The sequence below is a fragment of the Schistocerca serialis genome, chromosome 7 (genome assembly GCF_023864345.2).
Source record: "Schistocerca serialis cubense isolate TAMUIC-IGC-003099 chromosome 7, iqSchSeri2.2, whole genome shotgun sequence".
Classification (NCBI taxonomy): Eukaryota; Metazoa; Arthropoda; class Insecta; order Orthoptera; family Acrididae; genus Schistocerca; species Schistocerca serialis.
In genome coordinates, this window is record NC_064644.1 from 122,534,458 (window position 1) to 122,562,362 (window position 27,905).

The following is a 27,905-nucleotide window of genomic DNA, read 5'->3' on the forward strand; positions in this document are numbered from 1 at the left end:
TGGAAGTGACAGGAAGAAAGACCCCTGAAGCAGTGAGATGATCCAGCTCCCATTTGACCTGATCACAAAGTGCCACAGGAATGGGCCAAGCCTGAAAAAACTTAGGCCGAGCAATGGGTATGAGCGTGATATGAGCTTCAAAGTCATTTGCATGGACTAACCCAGGAGGAAAAAGGGACGAAAATGTTGTCGACAAGGAATACAATTGAACATAAGGAATAGTATCAGAGACGATATTGACAGAGTCATCTATGGAGAACACAAAAACGCGAAAGGCATTGAAACCAAAAAGATTCTTCATGTTGCTATGGTCGACCACAAATATGGGAGCAGTGCGAACGACAGATTTGTAAGAGACCTCAGCATCAAATTGTCCCAAGAGAGAAATCTTCTGTTTATTGTAAGTCTGTAATTGTCTAGTGACAGGTGACAGGATTGGAGAACCCAACTGAAGATACATCTGAGAATTGATGATGGTGGCAGCAGAACCAGTATCCACCTGCATGCAAACATCTTGACCAAGTATTTGGAGTGTGAGGAATAACTTCCGTGAAAGGGAAGAAGTACAACTGACAGACAACATAGAATCAGAATCAGTGTCAAGTTCATGAACATCATGTATATGGTTGGATTTGCAAATGGATGACACATGACCCTTTTTTTTTTGCATTTGTGACACATGGCCCAGCATTGTGGACAATCTTCTTGTGAATGTTTCGTAAAACACCGTGGACATGAAGAAAGTTGCCGTGGGTTTTGCTGCAGTTTCTTAGAGGTTTGTTTACGGTTAGGCCGAGGCTGCACTTGGGAGCATAGTGCGGCCACATCGGCCGGCGGGGACACGCCACACACTTCGTCAACATCGCACAGAGGTTGTATTTCCCCGATGTTGCCCCATGCCTCTATTTGCACTCCAGCGGCACGAGAAATTTCAAAAGACTGAGCGATGGATAGGACTTCATCTAGAGTCGGATTTGCCAACTGAAGGGCACGTTGCCTAACTTCTTTGTCGGGCGCCGATCAGATAATAGCATCCTGTACCATACAATCAGCATAGGATTCTTTGTGAACTTCAGTAACAAATTGACACTTTCTACTGAGGCCGTGAAGTTCAGCAGCCCAAGTGTGATAGGATTGATTCGGTTGTTTTTGACAATGATAAAAGGCAACACGAAAGGCTACCACATGCGTTTCCTTTTGAAAATAGACAGACAGAAGTGAGCACATTTCAGCAAAGGACAAAGATGCAGGATCTTTCAAAGGAGCCAATTGCGACAACAACCGATACATTTGAGGTGAAATCCATGAAACGAACAGAGACTTACATGTTTGTTCGTCTGCGACATGAAATGCCAAGAAGTGCTGTCGAAGACATTTTTCATAATCAGACCAGTCTTCCACCATCTCATCATAAGGATGACAAGTAGGTAGAGACAACGAGAGATGCCCCGCATCTGATGCCGTGACGAAATCATGAACTGCATTTGTGAGAAGCGTTTGCTTTTCTTGGAGACCTTGCAATAGTTGCTCTAAAGTAGCCATGGAAACATGTGGGTCAACGATGGAAAAGAAAAATCCCATCCTCGTTGCCAATTGTAATAACTTCAAGTTGAACGAATATATTTCAAGGAAGATGCAATACTTCAAAGTCACAGATGAAGTAAACAGAGTAAGACGTGTGTACACTTTAACAGTCAAATCATAACTGAGTCCAAGTCTAGCGGCCGCTGGCTGGCTGGCCATTTAGGTGGCGCTGCTGCTGCATGGCTGGCAGACAGCGCCGCATGTAGAGGACGCGTGTAACTGCGCAGCGGCACTTCGAATTATCGGCGAGTCACAACACTACCCCCACATATGCCTTGTTTAATGACCATGAGGAGAAAATTTGAGAAATTACAGCCAGTACAGAGGCTTACCAACAATCATTCTTCCCACACTCTATTCATGAGTGGAACATGGTTGGAGGGCTCAGTTAGTCGTACAAAAAGTACACCCTGCCACATACCATTAGGTGGCTTGCAGAGTACAATGTAGATGTAGGCATAGATGTTACATTGTGATTATAGTATTTTGATGGATACTTTTTAAGTGACCCAGAAACTCATCCAGCACCTGTATGCAATGCTCCCACACTACAAATATATCATCAACATAGCAGAGGAAGTGTTGGGTTTAAGGTGGACAATTTGAAGTGCCATTTCCTCAAAATGTCACATGCAGGAATTTGCATTCCCAGGCAGAAATGATGATTCCATGGCTACTCCATCTATTTGTTTGTAAAACTCTCTGTTGCTTTTAAAGTACATGGTGGTGAGTGCTTCTTGAAAGAGCTCTACTGGTACACTATCAGTGCCAGGGAGTTTCAAAGAACCACTTTCATGAAGACTGCTGTAACATCAAAGCTTACAGACAGATCTTCCCTCTGAAAATGCAGGAGATAAGTATTGTCACAAAACTGGCCAAGTTCTTTATATGGTGACTGTAGTGTCCACCAAGGGGTTTTCTAAGTCTAGCTATGTATTTTGTGAGGCCATACATTGGTGAGTTTATGATGTTTACAACTAGTCGCAGCAGTATCCCTTCTTTATAAGTTTTGGTATGTCCATACAGGTATTACGTGGTTGGTACCTTAGGATACAACCTCTTCTTCACTTCCTTTTATAGATTTGAACTGCTCTGCTGTATATAATAACAGATTCATGGAATACTCTCAAAAACCTAGAACTTATCAATGTATCAAACAACCAAAGAATTTAACAGTTCTATCTCTGTAGCCAACTGCAGTCAGAGATCATAAAATATATTTGATTAGGAAATGTAAGTGATTTGAGAGTAGAGGTTACAACTCAACAAAAATTCTTTTTGTATATGAGACCACAATCCAACTGACATTGTCAAATGTTTACAATGGAATGAAGCAGAAAAGCTAGAAAATCTGAAAAGGGAAATGCAAAGGATCACTCTAGATATGAAAAGGTCAATGAGTGAAATGAAGACAAGATAAGAATTCCTGGTCACATAAATACAAGGTAATATCAACAGAAGCAGAAAATATTATAACAGGAGTAAGGATTGTTATGAATAGGAAAGAAGGCCCAGAATGAGCTACTGTGAACAGTTCTATGACAGGACTGTTTTCATCAGATTTGATTGCAAACCAATGCTCACAACAATAGTTGAGTATACATTCCAATGTTGCAAGCAGAAGATGAAGAGATAGACAAAGTATATGATGGTACTGAATGAGTAATCCAGTATGCAAAGGGGAATGAAAATAATGATGGCAAACAGAATGTGATTGTAGAAGAAGGAATAGACAGGCTTACAGGAGCATATGGGCATGGCAGTAGGAGTTAAAGAGGAAAAGAGTACTTTAGCTCTGCAATATATTTCTGATGGTAATAGTGAGTATTTTCTTCAAGAATCACAAGAAGAGGAGGAATTCTTGGAAAAGACCTGGAGACATGGGAAGATTCCAGTTAGATTACATTGTGGTCAGACAGAGATTCCAGAATCAGATATTGGATTGTATGGCTTATCCAGGATCAGATAAAGACTCAGACCACAATTTAGTAATGATCAAGAGTAGACTTAAATTTAAGATAATCCTCCATAAGAATTAGTGTGGAAGGAAGTGGGATACTGAAGTTCTGAGGAATGATGAGATGCATTTGAAGTTCACTAAGGGTGTGGATATTGCAATAGTAATCAGTTCAGCTGGAGAGGAGTAGACATCCCTGAAAAGGTAATCACAGAAGATGGAAAGGAAAACATAGGTACAAGGAAGGTAAGTGTGAAGAATTCTTGGCTAATGGAAGAAATATTTCAACTGAACAATAAAAGAAGAAAGTAGAGAAATGTTCAGGGAAATACAGGAATACAGCCCTATAGTTCCTTTAGGAATGTAAAAGGAAGTGCAAGACAGTCAAAGCAAAATGGCTGCAGGAAAGATGTGAAAAAATTGAAAAAGAAATGATTGTTGGAAGGACTGACTCGGCATATAGAAAAGTCAAAGTATCATTGAAGTTAAAAGCAATGGTGGTAACACTAAGAGTGGAATGGGAATTCCACTGTTAAACATAAAATGAAGACCAGATATGCTGAAAGAGGCCACTATGAGGGGGAAGACTTGTCCAGTGACATGACAGACTAAGAAACTGGAGTCAATTTGGAAAATGTAGGGGATCCAGTATTAGAGTCAGAATTTAAAAGGGCTCTATGGAAAGCACGAGATCATATAAGGCAGAAAGGATAAACATCACTTGGTGGAAGTAGCAGCCAAACAACTAGTGAAGTTGGTGTGTAGAATCTCTGAGACTAGTGACATGCAGCATCAGACTTTTGTGATAATATCATACAAGCAGTTCAGAAGACATCAAGGGCAGATAAGAGTGAGAACTGTCACACTATCAGCTTAACTGCTAAGGCATCCAAGTTGCTAACAAGGAGAATATACAGAAGAATGGAAAAGAAAACTGAGGATCTGTTAGATGCCAATCTGTTAGGCTTTAGGAAGGGTAAAGGCAGCAGAGAGGCAGTTCTGACAAGCTTGATAATGGAAGCAACACTGAAGAAAAATCAGCACACATTCATTGGGTATTTCAACCTAAAAAAAGTATCCAACAATGTAAAATGGTGCAAGATGTTCAAAATTCTGAGAAAAATAGGAGTCTGCTATAGGGAAAGATGGGTAAATACACAATATGTACAAGCACTAATAGGGAATGATAAAGTGTGTAAAGAGATGCAGTCTTTCATTCCTGCTGTTCAATCTATGCATCAACGTAGTATTGACAGAAATAAAAGAAAGTTTCAAGAGTAGGATTAATATTCAGGGTGAAAGGAAATCAATGATAATATTTGTGATGACATTGCTATTCTCAGTGAAAATCAAGAAGAATTACAGGATGCACTGAATAGAATGAACAGTCTAATGAGTAAAGAATATAGATTGAGAATAAACCAGAAAAAGACCAAAGTAATTAGAAGCAACAGAAAAGAGAATAGCGAGAAGCTTAACATCAAACTGGTAATTATGAAGTAGATGAAATTCAAGAATTCTGTTACCTTGGAAGCAAACTAGTCCTTGATGGACAAAGAAGGGGTGACATAAAAAAACTGACTAGCATAGGCAAAGAGGGCATTTTTGACCATGAGAAGTTTACTGGTATCAAACATAGGCCTTAATTCAAGGAAGCAATTTCTGGGACTGTATGTTTGGATCACAGCATTGTATGGTAGTAAATCATGGATACTGGGAAAAGTGAAACAGAAGAGACTCAAACAATTTGAGAAGTGGTTTTACAGAGTAATGTTGAAAATTTGGTGAACCGATAAGATAAGTAATGAGGAGGCCCTCCACAGAATGAGCAAAGAAAGGACCATATGGAATTTTGACAATAAGAACAGACAATAGGATATGTGTTAAGACAGTAGGGAATAACCTCCATAGTGTTAGAAGGAGCTGTAGACTGCGAAAACTGTAGAGGAAAAGAGAGATTGGAGTACATCCAGCAAATAATTGAGGAAGTAGGGTGCAAGTGCTTCTCTGAGAAGAAGAGGTTAGTGCAGAAGAGGAATTTGTGGCAGGCTGCTTCAAATCAGTCAAAAGACTGATGACTCAAAAAAGGTGCTGAATTCCGAAAAAAATTTTCTTGGCAGGTGTCAGCGGTATATGAAGAATTTTTCATCTAAATACCTTGTGTCTAGGACTATAGGTGAGCCTGCTTGTTGTTATGCTAGCCAGTCAGTTTCTAATTTATGTATATGCATTGATGACATTGCTGTTTTCATTGAAAATTGCATTAACAATCTAATGATTACAGAATGTGTATTGAAAATAAAATCAGAAAAAGACTAAAGTAATTAGAACGAGAAGCAGCAGAAAAGGGAAAAGTGAGGATATATACCACATATACAGGGTGTCCCATTTATCTTGACCACCCTAAATAACTGCTTGTTCAGATGCAAATTCAAGCAAATGTTCTTAAGCCATCAGGGGCACATCAATCCGCATGATTGCCTTTGTTGTAGCTTTGTTTCTTATAAAATATATGAACAGCAGTATTACTTTTTTAAATGGTGCCCTGCATTTTTTATTCACTAATTCATTTCCTCTCCTAAAGACCTATTCAAAAATGTATCACAGTGTACCATTCACTGAAACACAATGTATTAATTACATAATACATCATTGACGTTGATGCTCCCAGCGCTTAGTGCAGGTACTGGGGGTAATGAAACACATCCATGTGCTGACATCGACAGAGAACAAATGTAAACATAAGTAGAATGCACACCCATCATTCTGTCAACCATCACCAGTTGAAGAATTGTGTGAGTAGAATGTACACCAATGAAGAGAAGATAGAAATACTACTCATCTGTGGGGAACGTAAGTTAGCAGAACAGTAATTGTAATACTGTTTTCTTATGTACGGGTACATTTAGGACAGTAGTTTAGTCCTTTTAAATACTGTTGTGTAAAGTAGGCATACAGTAAAGGCTGTCCTTCCTACAAACTGCAATGACATAATGTTTCTTTTATTGTTGTTGTTGTTGTTGAAGGTAGGCAAAATGCTAATCAGGCAGCAGAACTGTACAGAGAGTGATATCCTGACACAAACCATATTCCCAACGGATGTTTTCTCATCTTGTTGCGACGCTTCAGGAAACGGGAAGTTTCAGCCCATGACGACACAATTGTTGTAGCACTCGCACATACAAAGCTGCCGAAGTTACTGTTCTTGCTTTGTTTCTATGAATCCACATGTAAGCACACGACAGCTCGAACATGAGATTGGCATTCCTAAAACCAGCGTACATCAAATTCTTACTTGTCACTGGTTCCATTCTTACCATGTAATGTTAATGATTTCCTATGACAAATCAAAAAATAGTGAAGCCAAAAAAGCAAACTACATAAGTTTGAGGAACAAATACAAGGCAAAAATTAGGTTAAGCAAGTGCAAAGCAAATGATGATTATATTAATAAGTCCCAAAATAAATGCAAAGCAGCCTGGACTGTTATCAAGACTCATCTGGGTAGAAATAAAGATGTTAACAAAAATAATTCATGTGATGCTTGTATCACACCAGATGATTTCAACACCTTCTTCATTAATGCTGCCAGTATGAATAACAGTGCTGCAAATGAACATATTCATAAATGTGACAACAACCATATCTCAAATAATAGAAATTCATTTCTTCAAAATTTTGAGGATATGGTTCATGTGTTTAAATGGAAAGAAGTAAAAGTAACAGATATTAAAACTGCAATAGCAAAATTAAGTTACTCAAAATCAGAAGACATTTACGGTCTCTCCAATTTTGTAATAAAAAAAAATAGCAGATGTAATAGCACATCCACTCTGTTCTCTTATGAACCGGATGTTTGTCAGTGGCTGTTTCCCTTCATCCTTAAAAATGGCAGTCGTTACTCCACTGCACAAGAAAGGTGACAAGTCTTGTCCTAATAATTACCGTCCAATCTCCCTTGTACCCATCATATCAAAAGTAGTGGAATATTGCATACAGCTCCAAATCAGTCAACATCTGTCTGTGAATAATATTCTTAGTGACTCTCAGTATGGCTTCAGGTCCGGCCTGTCAACGGCAAAAGCAGTTGAAGATGTTGTTTCATATATATTGTCGTCATTTGAATCAGGATTATCAGTTAATGCCATTCTTGTGGTCCTCAGCAAGGCATTTGACTCTGCCAGTCACAGGAGACTACTAGAAAAACTGCACTGCTATGGTATTAGTGGCTCAGAACTATCTCTGATCAGATCCTATGTGAGCGACAGGAAACAAATTGTGTATTTTAACAATATGAGGTCAAATGTCTTGGATATCATGCAGGGTGTACCACAAGGCTCTGTGTTTGGACCTTTACTTTTTAAAATATATGTAAATGACTTGCCCAGCACCATGTTATGTAAATCCACACTCTATGCAGATGATACAACTTTTGTTACAGCAGAGAAAGATTTAGAAAAATTAAACGAGGAAAGTGAGGCTCATCTCAGAGTAGCCATCAAGTGGTTCCAACTCAATGACTTGCATATAAATCATGATAAAACTGTAAATATTCTCTTTAGCTTGTGTGTTAAGAGTGATAAGATTGATTGTGTCTCAGCTAAACTACTTGGGATCCATCTTGACTCAAAATTAATGTGGAAGAGTCATACCAATTATATTTGTACTAAGTTAGCACATGTGACATATTTGTTAGGTAAACTAAGGTCATGTGTTAGTGGTAAGTTATTACTCAATGCATACTATGCCTTTTTCCACATCCATTTAACATATGCCACTTTGTTGTGGGGAAACTCACCCAGAGCAAAACAAGTTTTCATTTGGCAAAGGAAGGCAGTCAGATGCATCCATGGAGTCATAAATAACGAGTCTTGTAGACCATATTTCAAAAATCTAAAAATACTAACAGTTGCAGCTCTCTTTATACTAAGTTGTCTGATACACACAAAAGAAAACTAACGCAGTCACAAACTATGACAATCTATCCATTACCATGACACACATGTAAAACAGCAAATTGACATCCCAGTTGCTAGACTAAAGAAAACTCAAGATAGTTACAGGTACATGGGAGTAAAACTATTTAACATGTTGCCAATAGAGGCACAAAATGTGTCACTGAATGAGTTTAAAAGTGTCACAAAGAAATGGCTTAGAGAAAAATCTTTTTATACAATAGAAGAGTTTATAATGTGCACTAAAGATGATCATAAGTACCAGTACTAAAATAGTTTCACTTAGATTAAACTTATGCATGTAAATATAATGAAAATACCTTGTGCAGCATCAAGGACAAATTTTTGTATCTTATTAGACAATAATGATCTACAATATATTACACCATTTCTGTTAGTTATGTAAACTGTATATGTACACAAATGATGACATCAATTGCATTTTTAATGCCTAAAGATAATAAATAAATGTACACCTACATCAAGAATGGCATGGGAATGATTTCCAGAATCGTGTACAGTTCTGTCAGTGGGCACAGCAGCAAATCCGCACCAACCCGAACTTCTTCTCCAATGTTCTATTTACCAATGAATGTTCATTCTCAAACAAAGGACAGGTAAAATCAAGGAACATGCATTATTGGTCCAGAGACAACCCACAATGGTTTAGACAGGTGGAACATCAGCGCCAATGGAGAGTTAATGTCTGGTGTGGGATGCTTGGTACTACAATTATTGGCCCTTATTTCATCAATGGTAGTCTAAACAGCACAGTGTATGCCAACTTCCTCAGATGAATTCTTCCTCCTCTTCTGCATGAAGTGCCGCTAAGAACCAGAATGCTCCTGGGGTATCAACCCTATGGATGTCCAACACATAATGCCTTGCGTGCACGTTGTGTTGTAAACTGAAGGTATCCTGCCGGATGGATTGGTCAAGGAGGAACAGTTACTTGGTCTGCTAGGTCTCCTAATTTAAATCCTCTGGACTTTTTTCTTTGGGGATGCATTAAAGATGTTGTCTATTGTGTTATTCCAACAATTCCAGAGGACATGAAGGAATGTATCATGCTTGTTTGTAATTCTCTTCAGCAGGGAACATTGGAAGCAGTAAATACGAGGGTTATCCACAAAGTACATTACGTTTTGGAATTAAAAATAAAGGATTGGAAATTTTTTTTATTATATACAGATGAAAGCCACACTTAAATACTACTTTTCTACATATTTGCCATTTAAATTAAGGCACTTATCGTAGCGATGGACGAACTTGGAAATTCCTTCGTTGTAAAATTCGGCCGCCTGCACCTTCAACCACGTGGTTACCTCTTCTTGAAGCTGTGTGTCGTCATCAAAACACTGCATAGCCAACCACTTCTTCATTGCTCGGAATAAGTGGAAGTCGCTCAGTGCCAGGTTGGGACTGTACGGCGGATGAGGAAACAACTCCAACTTAAAAGATTCGAGAACTTCACGAGTGGAATTTGCCGTGTGGGCCGGGCGTTGTCGTGAATCAGCAAGATCTTTGAGCCCAACTTTCCTCTGCGCTTGTTTTGTATTGCTCTTCTGAGGTTGTACAGAGTTTGGCAATACCTTTGAGAGTTTATTGTAGTGCCTCTTTCCAAGAAATCCACAAAAATCACACCTTTTCTGTCCCAAAAGACAGTCGCCATCACCTTCCTTGCCGACATTGTCTGCATGCATTTCATGGGTTTTTGGGGGGAATTTGTGTGCCCCCACTGCATTGACTGCAATTTTGTCTCACAATTCACATGCTTAACCCATGTTTCGTCACCAGTAATGATGCGATTGACTAATGAGTTGCCATCTGTCTTGTAAGCGTCCAAAAACATTAATGCTACAGCCATTCGCTGATTTTTGTGAATCTCTGTCAAGATTTTTGGTATACATCTTGCACAAAACTTGTGGTAACCTAGCTTTTCGGTAATGATTTCGTGCAACAAACTTCGTGAAATTTGTGGAAAACTCATAGAGAGTTCCGTTATTGTGAAATTACGGTTTTCACGGACCACGGCATTGACTTTTTTGACAAGTTCGGCAGTCGCTATGCTGGGTCTTCCACTTCACTCTTCGTCTTGAACGTTAGTTCAGCCATTTTTAAATTTTATGACCCATTGACGCACTCCACCTTCAGTGATTATGTTGTCCCCATACACTTCACAAAGCTGCCGATAGATTTCTATCGGTGTACAGTTTTTTGCAGTCAGAAACCTTATTACAGCATGCACTTCACACTTCGCGGCATTTTCAATTAACGCTGACATTTCAAACTGTCACAGTAACTCAACGGAGTACAGCACGAACCTCTCACTAGCACGGCAGGATGCCGACTGAGCAGCGGAATGCCATGAGACCAAGGTGGCCGCACTAGCCCCGCCCCTAACGGACACAAACGAAAACGTAATGTACTTTGTGGATAGCCCTCGTAATTGTTTCATTCAATGAGTGCACCAGTGAATCAATGTCCAGGATCATCACTTTGAGCACCTTTGAATGTTCTGCTCCTGGGCAATAGTACAAGAGAGTCAAAGTCAATTCTGTGTTATGTTTTTACTTGGTTTGCATTTGTTGTCTGACAACTCCAGCAAGTGGACAAGTTTGTGATCCCAGGCTCAAAGTCAATATTGCATTATGTAATTAATAGCTTTGTGTTTCAGTAAATAGTACACTGTAACACATTTTTGAATAGGCCTTTAGGAGAAGAAATGAATTACTGAACAATACAAGACAGGAATAGAAGGGAGAACCGATAGAGGTACTCGAGGTACCCTCTGCCACACAGGTGGCTTGTGGAGTATGGATGTAGATATAGATAAAAAATACAGGGTGCCATTTAAAAAAGCCGTACTGCTGTTCATATCATTGTAAAAAACAAAGCTACAACAAAGGCAATCATGCTGATAGATGTCCCCCAGACAGCTAAAGAACATTTGCTTGAAACCTTTAGTAATTTGCATCTGGACAAACAGTTATTTAGGGTGGTCAAGATAAATGGGATACCCTGTATATATGAGATGTGGTACAATAGAAATTCTGCTGTGGTTGAAACTATGTAAAACAAATGTTGTATTCACACGTTTTAAATTCTCAGAAAAGTGTTACAAACATTTTAAGAAATCTAAATTTCAAAAATATCCCCCTCAAAGACATTTGTAAATATCAAATAGTAAGAAGGGCAGGTATAATTTCCCAGCAGAATGGAACTATACAAATATATATGCAGAGTTAAGGTCAAGAGTGTATGCTCAATGAAAGAAGGAAAGATTATGGTTAAATGTTCCACTGGAGCAATTAGAAAGGGAGAAGTTGACATGGCTTATGGGATACTGTGGGCAGATGGGTAGATATTGCTGACACTTGACCCTGTTTGACTTGCGACCATAACTTGCAATCTTTATGTTAACGAGAAAGGTAAATAGCTTTAGCATTCATTGTATAAGAAGAAGTCGGTCAGAGACAGGAGAAGCTACTCTAGTATACTGAAACACAAAAAGAGTACGGTAGTCAGTCATAAAAATGTAGAAACAAAAATAAATTATTAATAATTCAGTTCCATGCCATAAAAAGTTGGAAAAAAATAGCACATGCACACACAACACACACCATCCAACACTAAAAACAGTTTGCTCATTATGGTGTATTTCTTCAGCAAGGAATCAAACACACAAAATGTTGTGAAATTTACTTGTTGTTTACCTGCATAGGTATCACATGACCCTCTCTTAGCAGGAGCACAGTTTCCGCTTTTAAGCTCTGCATTGTTATAGCTGAGTCATTTCCAGAAATTCTCTTACCATCTCCAAGAAGATGGAAAAAGTTTGCTTTTGGTAGACGAACAGATACTGTGTAGGTAGATGGCTTAACAACTGGTGCTGCTAGTAGGGCAGACCCCACCCAGAACTGGTCACTCCTGCCCATCGTCTGCAAAGGTACAATACACAAGGATTTTAAGTTCAAGATTCTCTAATTACAAGTTTGATAATTATGACTACAGCGAAGGATAATGGGGCACTATGGGAATGAATAATCTGCAAAAAAGGCTTATATTTGTGTTAGAGTATGCTTGTTCATCATTAATATATTAGCTTGTAATGACTGCGAAAGTGTGCAAGGGGGTGTAGTGGTACGGTGTGGTTCACCACTACATTGCAGCAGTGGGTCATTGTCGGCATGTTGGCCATTGGTAGCGTATCCAAATAGCATCAATAGTTATTTCTCTCCCAGATACCCACTCATAGCATCAACCCATAATGGTTACACGCCTTCTGGGTGTTTGTTGATGGCAGTAAGGCTGGCAGTTGCTGAGGCAGCGACCGGCCAGTGTCAATGCAGAATACGAGTGCCGACATGGGACACCTGCAGTGTCACTTTTGCCAGCCCGGCATAAGTCTGTAATTGGTTATTGTACTGGAAGAATGGATGTAGCAGTGGAGCCTGCCCCTTTGACTGGTGGTGTGTCGTGACAGTTTGCCTGAGTAAGTACAGGTTGTTGGGCACCTTCACAGCCTTGGATACAAACTGCTGTCCTCCAAAGCAGTAGTCCAGCTACAGCTTAAGTGAGCCCATGGTGGCTCACCAGTTGGAAGGCACAAGGTTCTGGAAGTGACTCAGCCCCAGTAGTTGGTGTGTCAATGCTAGAGTCTGTGTCTCATGGTGACAGCTTGCAAAATCATATTGCCTCATCACCTGAAGTGAATCTCCCATTGCATTATGTGCTGCCAGACTGTGAATACTTTGGTTTGAAATTATGGGTACTTATAATGGTTAGATTCTTATTTGTTCTGCCGATTTACTGCTTCTAACTACATACAACAAAACAAGGCAGCAATGGGTATGTGTGTCAGTGAGCCTGCTTTTGCTGTGGCCAGCTTGCCTTCCTGCTGTGTTGCCAGTACTGTGAGTGACAGCCCTAGGCCGGCTGTGTAGGAACTCACTAGTAGGATTTCTGCGTCTGATGCAACAATGTTTTGGGTCCACTCTGTGCCTAGTGTGGTATCTGCAGCCCATTTGTGGTAGCAGTACTATTATCCAGTAGCACCAAAAAATAGTAGCAGCACTACAGAAGGGACAAAATACTTATTGCAAGCTTTATGCATTCCCTTAGTATAGTATTGTATTTTATTTTTATTGTCCAACAGTCTACAAAAGCAGCTTATGCATAAGAGATTCAGTAAGTCAGTAAGTGTAGTATGTTGTTAAATCAAGTTTGAGTCAACTTTCAGGGATTTATTTTCTCTCACAAGTGCAGCACAAAGTTGGTTATTCTTTCATTTTCGTCTTATAGGAGAGACATGTCTCTTTTTATTTGTGAAAAAGAGCTGACTACCACCTTAAGTATTTTATCAGAACAAAATGCTTCAACAGCAGTGAGATCAATGTTTTAAACACAGCAAATACAACAAAGTAATTGATAATGAAAAATTCTTGGCTTTCTGAAACAAGTAACACATTATACATGCCCTACTGATTCCAGTTGTGATAGTTTTAAGTAAATGAATTGTATATATGATTTTTACTTGTATTTTCATGTTTACTGTTCCTTATTATTATTACTTACAAAATGCCATGCTGGACTCACGTGTCATCTATATAATACTATTGTACTGCAGTTGTGGTTCATGTTAAACACTGATTCTCAGTGAGCTTTCAATGGACACAATGTTATTACAATCATTCAAATATATAGAGAATTTCTTGGTGTACAACAACATTATGAAGAAGATATATTGCTACTTACTGTATAGAAAAGCAGTTGAGTTGCAGACAGGCACAGTGAAGAGATTGATAAACACTTAAGCTTTCAGACAAAAAGTCCTTCTTTGGAAATAGAAAACACACACATCCACACAAGCACAACTCACACATACATGACCACTGTCTCTGACCACTGCATCCTGACTGCAGACTGCTACTGCATCTGATGTGAGCAGCCATCTTGGGTGGATGGTGGAGGTAAGAAGGGGAGGCATGGGTAGTTGGGGCAAAGGGAGGTTAGTGGGGTGGGAGTGGAGGAAGATGTTATGATACCTGCAAGTGTGTGTGTGTGTGTGTGTGTGTGTGTGTGTGTGTGTGTGTGTGTGTGTGTCTGCCAGGTGTAGAGTCAAAAGGCTAAGCTGGGGCAGAAAAGGGAGAGGTGAGAGCAGAGGAGTAGAGAAGGGAAAAAGATTAGTAAGTGTGGTGACAGAATAGAAGGCATATGTAGTGTTGGGGTGGGAGCAGGGAAGGGGTAGGGAGGTTGAGAGCAGAGACTAACAAAGGTTGAGACCAGGAGGTTATGGAAAAGAAGGATAGATATGTCATAGGGAGAGTTCCCACCTAGGCAATTCAGAAAATCTGGTGTTAGAATGAAGAATCCAGATGTGTAGGGCATTGAAATGAAGCTCATCATGTCAGGCAATTCAGCAATAGTGTGGTCCAGCTTTCTCTCGGAAACAGTGGCCATTCACACAGACAGATAGCTTGTTAGACATCATGCCCATGTTGAAAGCAGCACACTGGTTGCAGCTTAGTTTGTAGGTCATATGGCTACCTTCACAAATAGCCCTGCCTCTGATGACATGAGGCATGCTTGTGACAAGACTGGAATAGATGGTAGTGGGAGCATGTCTATTGCACAGATAGAAGTCATAAGACAAGTGTTTGGGAGCAGGGATGGAATAGTGGTGGACAAGGATACTGCATAGGTTCAGTGGGTGGCAAAATACCACTGCAGAACGGTTGGTGAGGAAGGATAGTAGGTAGGAAATTCCTCATTTCCGGGTATAACAAGAGATACTTGAAACATCTGGCATATTTGGAGAAGGACTGCTTGTAACTACAGATATGACAACCATTGGTGGCTAAGCTGTATAGAAGGGACTTCTTGGTATGAAATGGGTAGTAACAGTCGAAGTGGAGGTGCCAATGGTAGTTGGGAGATTTGATGTGAATGGAGGTACTGATGTAGTCTTTCTTGAGGTGGAGATCAACATTGAGGAAGATGGCTTGTTGAGTTGAGGAGGACCAGGTGAAGCAAATGGGGCAGACAGCTGCTCTGGAGGGATGTGGATAGGATGTTCTTACCCAAGGTCCAGATAATAAAGATGTCATCAGTGAATCTGAATCATGTGAGGGTGATTAGTAAGAATTCCTTGAGATGGCTTATGAATAGGTTGGCATAAGACAGTGGCATGTGTGTGTCCTTTGTTGCACTATGGATTTTTTTGTAGGTGATGCCTTCAAAAGAGAAGTAATTGTTGATGAGGATATAGGTGGTCATGGTAGCCAGGAAGGAAGTTGTAAGTTTATAGCCAATTGGGCACTGGGGAAGGCACTGTTCAATAGTGGCAAGGCCAAGGGCATTAGGGATATTAGCATAGAGGGAGGTGGCATCAATTGTGATGAGCAGAGTGCTGGGCTGTAAAAGAACAGGAACTGTGGAAAACAGTGGAGGAAATGCTTGCTGCCTTTTATATTGGAGGGTAGGCTATGCATAACATACTGAAGGTGTTGGCACATGAGAGTGAAAATTCTCTTTTTGTGAGCACAGTAACTGGTTACAATGGCATGTCGTGGATGGTTGGGTTTATAGACTTCAGAAAGCATGAAGAAGGTAGAGTGTGTGGAGTGGTTGGGATGAGAGGTGAAAGAGGCTCAGGGGAGAGGTTCTGGGATGGGTCAAAGGATTTGAGGAGTGACTGGAGATCCTGCAGGATTTCCGGAAAGGGGTCACCATGGCAGGGTTTGTAAGTGGATGTATCTGACAGCTGGTGGAACCCCTCTGCCAGGTAATTCCTATAGTCTATAACTACAGTAGTGGAGCTTTGTCAGCAGGTAGAATCATAAGGTTCGGATAAGATTTTTAGGCGATGAATTACAGTTTTTTCTGCAGATATATGGGTGATTTCCATGTTGAGGCATTTGAGGGATGATGGTGAAACAAGGTTAAATGTTAGGAGAGTCTGAAAAGTTAACATTGGGTGATTTGGGAGCACTAGGAATGGATCATGGTTGAATGGAGGAGTGACCTGTGTCAGGCACAGTTTAATGTTGGTTTTGGAGTGAGTCTGATTGGTTGGGTTGGTGGCAAAAAAGTATTTTCACCTCAAGGACTGAGAGAAGGGGAGAATGTCTTTAACCAATTCAGCATGACTGGGTGCTGCTATCTCTCCCCCTCCCAACCCCATGCCTCTTCCTTACCCCCACAACCCATCCCAGATTATTGCTCACATCAGATGCAGTCACTGACCAGTCAGGCCACAATGACCGGAGTCATTGGCCAAGTGTGTGTGTGTGTGTGTGTGTGTGTGTCATGCCTGTGTGAATGTGTGTGTGTTTTATTTCTGAAGAAGAACTTTTTGTCCACAAGCTTAAAGTTAACTAGTTTCTTCATTGTACCTGTCTTTGACTCTACAGTGTCTCCGTGTGGTGAGTAGCAATCTATTCTTATTGTAATATTGTTGTATTTTGTGTGGAACTTTCCATGGTTTGGATTTCATAGCTTCATGCAAATGGAGCAATTTAACAAATTACTAGATGTTGTCAGATGTGCATTGCTGTGATTCAAGCTGGTTAAATGGAAAAATGGAAAAGAGAAAGTACACATTTTTAATATGTATGGAAACTGGATATATGTCCTAACCTTCTTCTCCACCCTTTCTATGTCCACCTTCTTCTCTCCTTCTCTCTGTCCATCTCCTCTTTCCCACTTCTTACACTCACTTCCTCTCACCCCTCTGTCCATCTCCTCTTCTCCTCTCCCTAACCTTGAGCCTTTTATTGCAAACTCAGTTTTGTAGTAGTATATATATAATATGTTTATTTGTGACAATATTATGAAAAGGATAGACTGCTCTTCACCATATAGCGGAGATGTTGAATCGCAAATGGGCGCAAACAAAAATACTGCTAAACAAGTGAGGTTTCATTCAAAAGACCTTCTTCTAAAGTACACAACACATACACATTCACATAACCACAATCACTCACACATGACCTCTGTCTTTGGCCATGAGGCTATGTCATATTTTGTTTCTTCTTAAAACTAAATCTCTATTAATAATGAAAATACAATGTTACATCTCCAATTAATCTAAGTTCTTCACTGGCATCATGCCTCTTCATTCAGAAAGATACAGATTCAGCTGGACCAACTTTTCTCCTGTTCCTCATGGGAATCATCAGAGGACCATCAGATTGACAGGTAGATTCCTCATAGTCCTTATTAGCAAACTTATAAATGTGTAAGGTCTTGTGCACAATCACGCCTTTTTCATTCAAACTCTCAATTCCAGGCAGGGAGGCAGTGATGCAACAAAGCACAGCAACTGTTGCCATGTCCAACTGCATCTGTATGAAATATACTAAAAGAAAACTCACAGCCTGCAAAAAGTAATAGGAACTTTTGTTTTTCTTAAAGAATCTTTTTTTATTCCTCAACATCAACTTTGTCCCCTTCCCTGTCAGATATAACATACTTGCGCCAACACTTTTTTTAATCTCAGAAACACTTCTGGAACTGGCAAAATGACACTCTTTCATGGTTTTCTTTAGCCTTGGGAATAGAAATAAGTGGTCAGAAGGTGGGCAGGATGTGCGATATGTGCAGCGGCAAATACAGTGGCTGGGGCAACATAACGGCTTTGTTTTTGCCGAAATATGATGAACAAGTAGTGAGATGTGAGCAGGACCATTGTCGTGATATAATTTCCATGAGTGGTTTTGCCACAATTCTGGTTGTTTTCTTCAGATTTCTTCATGAAATTGATGCATAACTTCCAGGTAATATTCCTTATTGAGTGTACGGCCGTAAGGCAGGCATTCATTGTAATCAAAGGAAACAGTGAGAAGAACCTTCACATCTGATCAAACTTGTTGAACTTTTTTCAGTCTTGACTCTTCAGGTAGCTTCCATTGAGATGAGAGGGCCTTGGTTTCGACACCATCTTTTGTCACTTGTCATAATATTCTGTAAAAGTTCTGTCATTATCGACTTCATTCAGCAATTCCTTAGCAATGTCGAGATGATGATATTTTTGATCAAAATTCAACAATTTCAAAACAAACTTTGCTGCTTCAGGTTTCATGTCCAAAGCATCCAAAAAATTACTTGGTTTGAGTCAAACAATACACTGACATTATCAGCAACCTCTTTGATGGTGATTTGGTGATTTTCTAGAGCCATTTTCTTTACTTCTTCCACACTGACAGCAGTTATTGATGTGCTAAGGCATCCAAGGCAGTCATCATCTTCAGTGTCTTCTCAACCCTCTTTGGAATGTTTACACCATTTGTAAACTCTTGTCTTACTCATAGCAGATTTGCCGGAGGCCACAGTGAGCACTTCAAATGCAGTGCTGCACTTTATCCCATTTTTAACACAAAATTTTATGGAAATTCCTTGATCCATCTTTTTCAAAAGTAAACACTCACCAAGCACTTGAAAATATGTATAACCTTTTTGACTGTCAACAATAAACTATATATTTAAAACAGCTGAAAACACAAATATACATCAGGAACATGTGTACCAACAAGACAAAAAGATCTGAAAATCAGATATATAAATTAAATAATTCCCATTACTTTCTTATCACACCCTGTAAAAGGGGATACTTTGTTAGTGAAAGTCTCATGTTTGTTTGTTCAAAATCTGAAATATCCAAAATTTCTTTACCGATTCCTTTGAAATTTTGACACAACATTTCATTTGAATAAACACATGTTTTTACATGCCTACTGGAGTTCCCCAAGGTATATAAATATAGATATTATGTATATAATATATATACACAGCCAGAAAAAATTTAATGCTCCCTTTCAGAGGTTTATAGTTCACTCAAAATTTATTGTTGCAACAGTGCATATGGAATACATAAAATGATTACATTTAGAGATCAATAGCACAAGCATTCTGAGGTACCATGTGTCAACTCATGCTGCAACACCCATATTAGTATGCGGTGTAGCCTCCACGGGTGGTAATGCAACCAGTCAGTCGTACAGAGAAGAAGGAAATGTGTGTGAAATCTTATGATACTTAACTGTAAGATCATCAGTCCCTAAGCTTACACACTACTTAACCTAAATTATCCTAAGGACAAACACACACACACCCACGCCCGAGGGAGGACTCGAACCTCCGTCAGGACCAGCTGCAAGGTCCATGACTGCAGCACCTTAGACCGCTCAGCTAATCCCGCGCGGCGACCGTACAGAGAGTGACTACTGCCCTGGGATATGTTATGCCACATCTGCTTCATGTAGTTCTGTAAGAGTTGTTGATTGACAAGTTGCATGAGGCACTTCTCATCCCACCTGTGTTTGATTGGAGTTAAGTCCAGAGATCATGCTGCCCGGGGAAGTTGCTGCACATCTTGCAGAGCATATTGAGTTTCAAGGGCAGTGTGTGAACAAGATTATCCTGTTGAAACAACTCATCACCTTCTAGTTGCAAGCTCGACAAAACACCAAAAATGTATGAGAGTTGGAGCTTATTACACCCCAGACCATAAGGCCTGGAATAGGACCAGTGTGTCTTGGACAAATGCACTCTAAGAGACAACACTCAACATGTCTGTGTTGTTCATGCAAATGACCATCAATTGCTTGTAGGTAGGCTTTGCTTTTATTGTTGAAGACCATAGTGCTCCATTCCATCTTGACACCTCTGATGACACCAGTTGAACCATGCATATTGATGCCATGGCATGAATGGAAGACAGGCTAAAGGTGTGCATGCCCATAGTTCCACTGCTAATAACCAATTTGCAATGGTTCATGATGACATGTCTGGGTTCATATGTCCTCTTATCTGTGCTGTGGGAGCTGTACAATCTGCCACTGCTGCCCTTACTATACAATGAGCCCTGCAGGTGTCTGTGCTTCATGGGTGTCCAGAATCTCATCTACAGGTGTGAGACTGTTCACATGACCACTGATACCAACATCACTGCACAACTGACATAACACGTCCAATTTATGTGGTAATTCTCCAGAAGGACCATCCTGAAACTCAGAAGGCCACAATTTGATCCCTTTCAATCTCACTCAGTTGGCTGTAGGAACCATGAAGATGGCTCTGTGGCATGGTTGCCTGCATGCTTCACACATGTGCACCACACTGTGTCTTCTGGCTGTGAGCATTCCCTATTAAAGAGCAGACACATAAGGTGCTCTAGTAGCTATGCTACTATTCTGTCTGTTACTGGATGACACTGAAATCATTTTCAGTACATCCACTATCCCCTAGGTGGCATGTGCCATCATTGGATCAAAAACAACATCGTCCTTCCAGTTGTACTAATCTTTTTTTTCCAATAGCATATTTATATACTGTCTGGTGCTCCAGTAGGCACATAAGAACATAGGCTTATTTGATTGCCAAGGCACTGATGAAGAACTTAAGGAGATTTAAGATTTTGAACAAATGAACATGAGAGATTTTTGCTAACAACATATACCCTTTAACAATGTGTGCGTGCATACACACACATGCCCCCCCCCCCTCCCCCACCGCCACCACCACCACCACACACCACCACCACACACGCACACAACATGGCAGGGAGTTTATGAGCTGTTGCTTGAGTAAGAGAATGTGGGGATTCACTATTCACAAAAGGTAAAATAGTGAGGCATCTGGGAGGGGGAAGGCTGCCAGGGCAAAGAAAGGGAGTATTTGGAAGCAGAAAGATCCAAAGAAGAGCGGCGCGTTTTGTCACCGGGTTATTTGGTAACCGTGATAGCGTTACGGAGATGTTTAATAAACTCAAGTGGCAGACTCTGCAAGAGAGGCGCTCTGCATCGCGGTGTAGCTTGCTCGCCAGGTTTCGAGAGGGTGCGTTTCTGGATGAGGTATCGAATATATTGCTTCCCCCTACTTATACCTCCCGAGGAGATCACGAATGTAAAATTAGAGAGATTAGAGCGCGCACGGAGGCTTTCAGACAGTCGTTCTTCCCGCGAACCATACGCGACTGGAACAGGAAAGGGAGGTAATGACAGTGGCACGTAAAGTGCCCTCCGCCACACACCGTTGGGTGGCTTGCGGAGTATCAATGTAGATGTAGATGTAGATGTAGAAAAGGAGAAGCTTGTGGCTCTGATCTGAAGTGGCATAATTATGATTAGTTTCATACATTGGTTTTTGTGACTACTTTGTGTGGCCTACCACCATTTCCACTCCTGTGTCAATCTCTTCGTCTCAGAATAGCTCTTACAATGTCCTAAATAATTTGCTACATATATTCCAATCTCCATTTTCCACTGTTATTATTGTACTATATGTCCTCCTCTCAGTTATTATCTGATGTCTTAACATACCTCATACTGTTCAGTTATTACCCGATATCTTAATAAATCTCATACAGTGCTTCTTCAAATTGTTGTTTTCCTCATATTGCTCTCCTCAGGATTTCTGTGGAGAATTACTTCGTTTCTTAACAGTCCAATTCATTTTCAGAATCCTTCAGTAGCACCACTTCTCAAATGCTTTGCTCCTTTTCTTTTCTAGTTTTCCCACATTTCATATTTCACTTCCACACATTGTAAATTCTCACAAATTTGTTTTGCAAATTAAGGCCAGTGTTTGCTACTAGCAGGCATCTTTTGCCAAGGAATGCTCTCTTTGCTAGTCTGCTTCTTATGTCCTCCTTGCTTCGTCTGTCATGCATTATTTGACTTTCAAGTTAGTAGAACTTTTTCAGTTTCGGTACTATGTGGGCCTTAATATTCATATTAAGTTTTCCACTAGTCAAATTTGTGCTGCTCCTAAATACTTCAGTCTTTCTTTGATTTAATCTCAATCCAGTTTCTGTACTAATTAGACTGTTCATTCTATTCAACAGGTCCTGCAGTTCGCCCTCACTTTTACAGATCATCAACAAATCTTATCATTAATATCATCTCATACAGAAGTTAAGTGCCAACTCTGACTTTTTTTTTTCCTTTCAAAATAGAGGTTGAACAGCAGAGGAGGAAAAACTCAATCCTGCCTGAAGTATTCAACAGTATCCTACTTCAAATTAAAGTACCATGATAGTCATTTCTTTACAGAATACCAAGAACATTCAAAAATATTCAAGAACTTTGCAGAACATTCTACAATCTAGAACATATAATATACATCCTAAAAGAATCAGCCTTTAAATACAGAAATTATACAGCTATATTAAATCATTGTATTCTCAATAAAGCTGTATTTATTTCAGTGAAATAAAACTTTACTTAGATTCCACCATATTTTGTACTTAATTAGCTTATTCTGTCACAATACTTGCTTATGAACTATTTTTCTCACTTGTTATTTGTTAAGTAGATACAAAAATTCATTAGGTTTCCCATCCCTAGAACAAGCATCATATACCTGACCATGAGAAAAGCATGATTCCTTCAAATTAATACCACAGCATCTTAACTTTTGTCTTTGCACCTTATTTACAGTGATACTAAATGCTAATCTTACTGGAAATTGGAATTTGTTTTTTTTTTTTTAACTGAAATGGCAAATTAATACCATCAGGAATGTCATTTCTACAATTCAGTGTCTGATGATCTACAGCTGCATTCAGTTAAGAATGAACTCAGAAACTGTGATTGTGGTTCTGCATCAGCTGTAGAATATTTCAGAACAAATGAACATTTGTGCTGGAGTGGGAATCGAAGCTGGATTCTCCGCATGCTGCAAGTGGTTGTTTTAACCACTTTGGCCATCCAAGCATGCTGGTAAAGTGGATCTTTCAAATAACCAACCTGAGTAATTTTGAACGATTTTCTTATAAATTTCATCCATTAATTCATTTGGGCTGTTGACAATACTATGCAAATCATTTGTAAGTTCAATTTTGGCCAGTAATACACTCAACTGGATGAGTTCCTTCAGCAATTTCTAAGAATTTTTTGAAAGAATATTTCATTTCTTCATCATTGGAAAGTTGAGCTCTCGTATTTAATCTTAATTGTACTTTCCTCGCTCGAGGCCAAACAAATGATTTCTTCAAACATGCACTGATTTCATCTGCTGGAGTTGCTATTGGAATACCTGGAAGCTTTTGCCAAGAATGTCCAGAACATGTAAGTAATGCATCTGCCACTAATTGTGGTTGACTTCAGTGGTTTCTAACATCTGCAAATCTTCTGGAAGATTCTATAATATTGTGGAATTTTTGGACATTCTAGAAGGAACATTCTGGCAAATCTCTGATACCCTGGTACATTAAGCTGTCCACATTTTGCCACTGCGACTGGAAGCACCTTCTTCCCATCTGGTTCTCACTATTTCCTTATTCCCTCCTCCCCATACCTGTGTTTCCTACTTTACCTTATCCCCTCCTCCCCACACCTCTGTTTCCTACTTGACTTCTTTTTTTGTGCTCATTGCACAACTTTCCTTCTCATGGGTATTTTCCTGTTATTCTATTTCACTTCAAATAAATGTCACCACTGTAATCATTAACTGCCTCTTTCCCTATAGCATTCCAATATATTCTTAGTCTGTGTGTTGCACTTTGTTATTTATTCTCTCTCTCTCTCTCCCTCCCTCCCTCGCTTCCCTCTCTCCCCTCCTCTTCCACATCTACAGCATTCATAATATAATGGTGTCAATGGGTCAACATGGGAACATGTAGGAGTAATCTGCTGAAGATTCCCATGTTTAACAATGTATGCTGAATGGCGTGCTCCAAAACACTTATGCCTTTACCAGTATTGCACTTGCTCATCAAATCTGTCATAGATCGCGACCTATCTTACTTTAGAGATTGGGCAAGTCTCCGACCTCCATGTTGTGTGATGAGTTATGGACATCCAAGACTTTGAATGAAATTTTCACTCTGCAGCAGAGTGTGCACTGATAAGAAACTTCCCGGCAGATTACAACTGTGTGCCAGACTGATGCTTGAGGTCCTGAGTTCAAGTGTTGGTCTGACACACAGTTTTAATCTGACAGCAAGTTTCATCCAATATCTTGTCTCCTACTCATGATTTCACCATCTTTCAGCTACTTTCCATATGTTCTCTTGACAGTAGCATGTCAACTGTCAGTCAGCTTTGTGTTTTCTATACACTCATTTCCACATGCCAGGCCATAACAATCTGCCCTTTGTCAAAATTGCTTAAATAAGTAGGTTCCCCATTTGTGGCAATATTGCTGCTAGAATAATTCTACATTCATCTCCACTCTGCTTATACACATTCCTTATCATATCAAATGCCCACAATGCCACTACAAAGCATTCAGTCTCTCAGTGAAAAGTGAATATTATATTTTGGTTCATTGGTATATTTCACCTCTGACCATGAATTTTTAATACAAAAAATGTCATGTTGCAGCTTGGGTCAAAGTTCAGATTAAACTGAATTTCCCTCTGTAACTGGCTCTATAAATTAGTTAAAAAACAAAGGTTTACCAACCAACAGATCATTGAACAGTGAACTGAAGTGATTTTCAAACCAAATTTTGGGTTGAGAACAGCTTTATTTTACTTTATGAGGACTTATCCTGGAGTTTATAAAAGAACTGAGTATTTTACTGCACAGTGTAACATTTATTGTAATGGATGTTGGTAGTAGATTAAAAGCTGAACAGAATATTGAAAAAGACAAAGTTTTTGATTTCAGTTCTCATACAGAACAAAAATTTAATTCTTGTGTAAGTCTCATTATAATGAAAATTTCACTGTAATTTAGAGATACCAGTCAGTACATTTAATGAAATGTTGTCTTATACAAATATAAATTTTAGATTCAAAAGATTTCCAGCTCTAAAGGAGGCAAAGATGATCAGTAACATTTTCTTTCACCAGCATGAAACAGTAGTAGTTTTGAAAAGCTGTTAATTTCTGAGTTACTACTAAGTTTTGAGATTTAAAAAAAATTCACACCACTACCTGCTGGGAACATTCTAATTCAGAAATAAGTAGAGAACCTAAAAAAGCTTGAGCACAGTACAAAGAGAAAAGGCTCCAAATCCATTTCACATAATACAAAAATTTATGCCTTCTTACCAGACAGAAATTACGTTGTATATACCATGTACCTATCCAACTGTGATTTGGTAGCTGCCTCAAATTATAATTAATAGAAACAGTAGATCATTACAAAGCTCATCAGGATTACTATAGCACAATGGTGAAGCATAACACTCGAGGAGTCTTCATTTTATTAGAAAGGAGTAATAGTTCAATCCTCATTTGGAGATGCCAATGTAGGCTCTACAACTTGTTGGTAAAGTTTCCTTAATGTAACCTCAGCTGATTTCTCCCCCCTCCCTTCCATAATGGTGCACTTTCACTTGCTGATGAAACTAGATACTATTCTATCTTGTGATATAATAAACATCAGTGCTTTTTCACTAAATTATATACTACTACAACATAGTCTCCAATGACCAACAACAAAACTTGACTTCATAAGCAAGTGATTTCAAGGCTGAAGCCATTTATGCAGACAGTCTTCTTGAAACACCCTTGATGCTAAGCAACCATCACCTTATAGGAAAAAGTTGAACTCTTGATTAAAGTGTGTGAATAGACTAACTAGATACACACAAATGTATGTTGTGGTACATCTATACATGTAATTCACATAGTGAGATGCAGCACATGAAAATTTTTCTAGCACTTCCTTTCAGTAATATTGTGCTATTAATCCTCTGTCTAGAGGCATGGTAATTAAGTGAACAATGATTTCACACTGCAAAATGCTTCTGTCACGCTTTACAGCACGAGAAAATAAGACATGGAAAATTATATTTTTTTGTAATAGTGAAGTCTTGTACTACAAGTCAGTATCTGGATTACTTGCCTGTAGGATAGCCACATCAGGATCATGAAACCAAGATGGTCGTATAAGGGGCAGTCCACTTTCTATTGAATCAGCCAAGTAGGAATACAGATAGGGCATCAGTCGATATCGCATTTCTATAGCACTTTGCATTATTGAAAGTGTATTGTTATTACCAAGTGTTGCATTCAGAAGATCCCTGAAATGAAAGAATATAATAAGATTAAGCTAATATCCTCAGTGATTATGTTGATGATGGTGATAATTAATGTTCAGCACTTACTACATGTAGCAACAGATTCTGTCTGTGTGGACTACCAGGGTATCTAAAATGGTCTGACATCCCTTTTGCATGAATACAGTCTTACCTTCATGCCAGAAATAACGTCATTATCTGCCACTGGAACTGTTTTACAGCAGCCGAGTGATATCAGTGGCAGTCCCTTACATTCTCTAACAATAATCTGTCATCCTTGCAAAATAACTGTTCAGCATCTGAGAGAACTGTAAGCAACCTGTGGTTTCATCAAAAAGTTTCGACATTCGACTAAATGTCAAAAATTTACACTCACTTGAAGGATAACAATTTACACTTTTTGCCATCCAGAAGACAGTAATTTTCACCCTATCACCACATCAGGTATGACATGCCAATTGTATCTCACTGTACAATGGATATAGTACACATCAACAGTGCACAAAATGCTCCAGAAGATGCCTTCTCTTGGATCAAAACAATAATAAAAGAAATGGATTTTGAAGCTCTTGCCAATGCTCAGGATATAAATAATAAACTAAAGTCATTCCTAATTGCTATCTCTGTTGTGGAACTATAACCAATCAAAATTCCACATATGAACTCAGAAGTGTATTGGAATGTTTAATTACAAAAACTTGCTCATATGTCACATCTAAGTCTAAACAGAAGGCCTTCTCTTTGATTCATCACTCCTACGATTTATGAGAATATTTGGACAATATTAATGCTTTCTTTGAAGCATTAGATAAAAACAGTGGCTGAACAGTTTAAGGGGAGAGGCTGTGTCCCTTTTCAAAGTGCCTATTTTTTCTCATATAATATTTAAAGTAATCTAGAAGTAATTCCCATAATTATCAGTCGTGTAGAATAGCACCAGTAATAATTTATTGTTAGTATACTTTATAGAAAAAGCCTACAGTGACTGCTTCATTGTCACAACTGTATGTCTTGTACAGGCCATAATATTAATGGTTTAATGTGGTGCTGAATAAGGATCATGAGTTGTTAGTTCCACAAATCAATACAGGGTGGAGTAGAGGAAATGCATTTTCCACTTCTGAATAGTTGAAACATGGCTTATTTTAAGAAGTCTTGCGTTCAGGACTAGTGCTTTTATTGCATTTTTGAAATTATGTCCTTAATTAGGTCCAGAAAATAAGAATCCCCTCCTGAAAGTTACACATGGCTTTCTCCAACATTACATTTAGCACAGCTTCAATTTTCTGCTGAATGGAAAACTTGAGGTCATCAATTGTGTGGGCTTGTTCACAAATGCACTTGATTTCAAGTAGTTCCATAAAAGAAGACTCATATCAGTAGAAGGGGTGAGTATGGGGCCAAGGAAGATGACCATATCATGAAATGAAATG

At 39.2% G+C, this 27,905-nt stretch overlaps 1 protein-coding gene across 1 annotated transcript in view; it reads right to left on the bottom strand.

Moving 5' to 3' along the window:
• Positions 1–27,905, bottom strand: part of LOC126412921 (uncharacterized) — a 224,791-nt gene that overhangs the window by 29,997 nt on the left and 166,889 nt on the right. Inside the window, exons 11-12 of the mRNA XM_050082810.1 lie at positions 26,298–26,475; positions 12,213–12,437 (exon numbers count right to left, since the gene is read on the bottom strand). Coding sequence (XP_049938767.1) covers positions 12,213–12,437; positions 26,298–26,475 — 403 coding nt within the window. The remainder of the gene's footprint in view (positions 1–12,212; positions 12,438–26,297; positions 26,476–27,905) is intronic.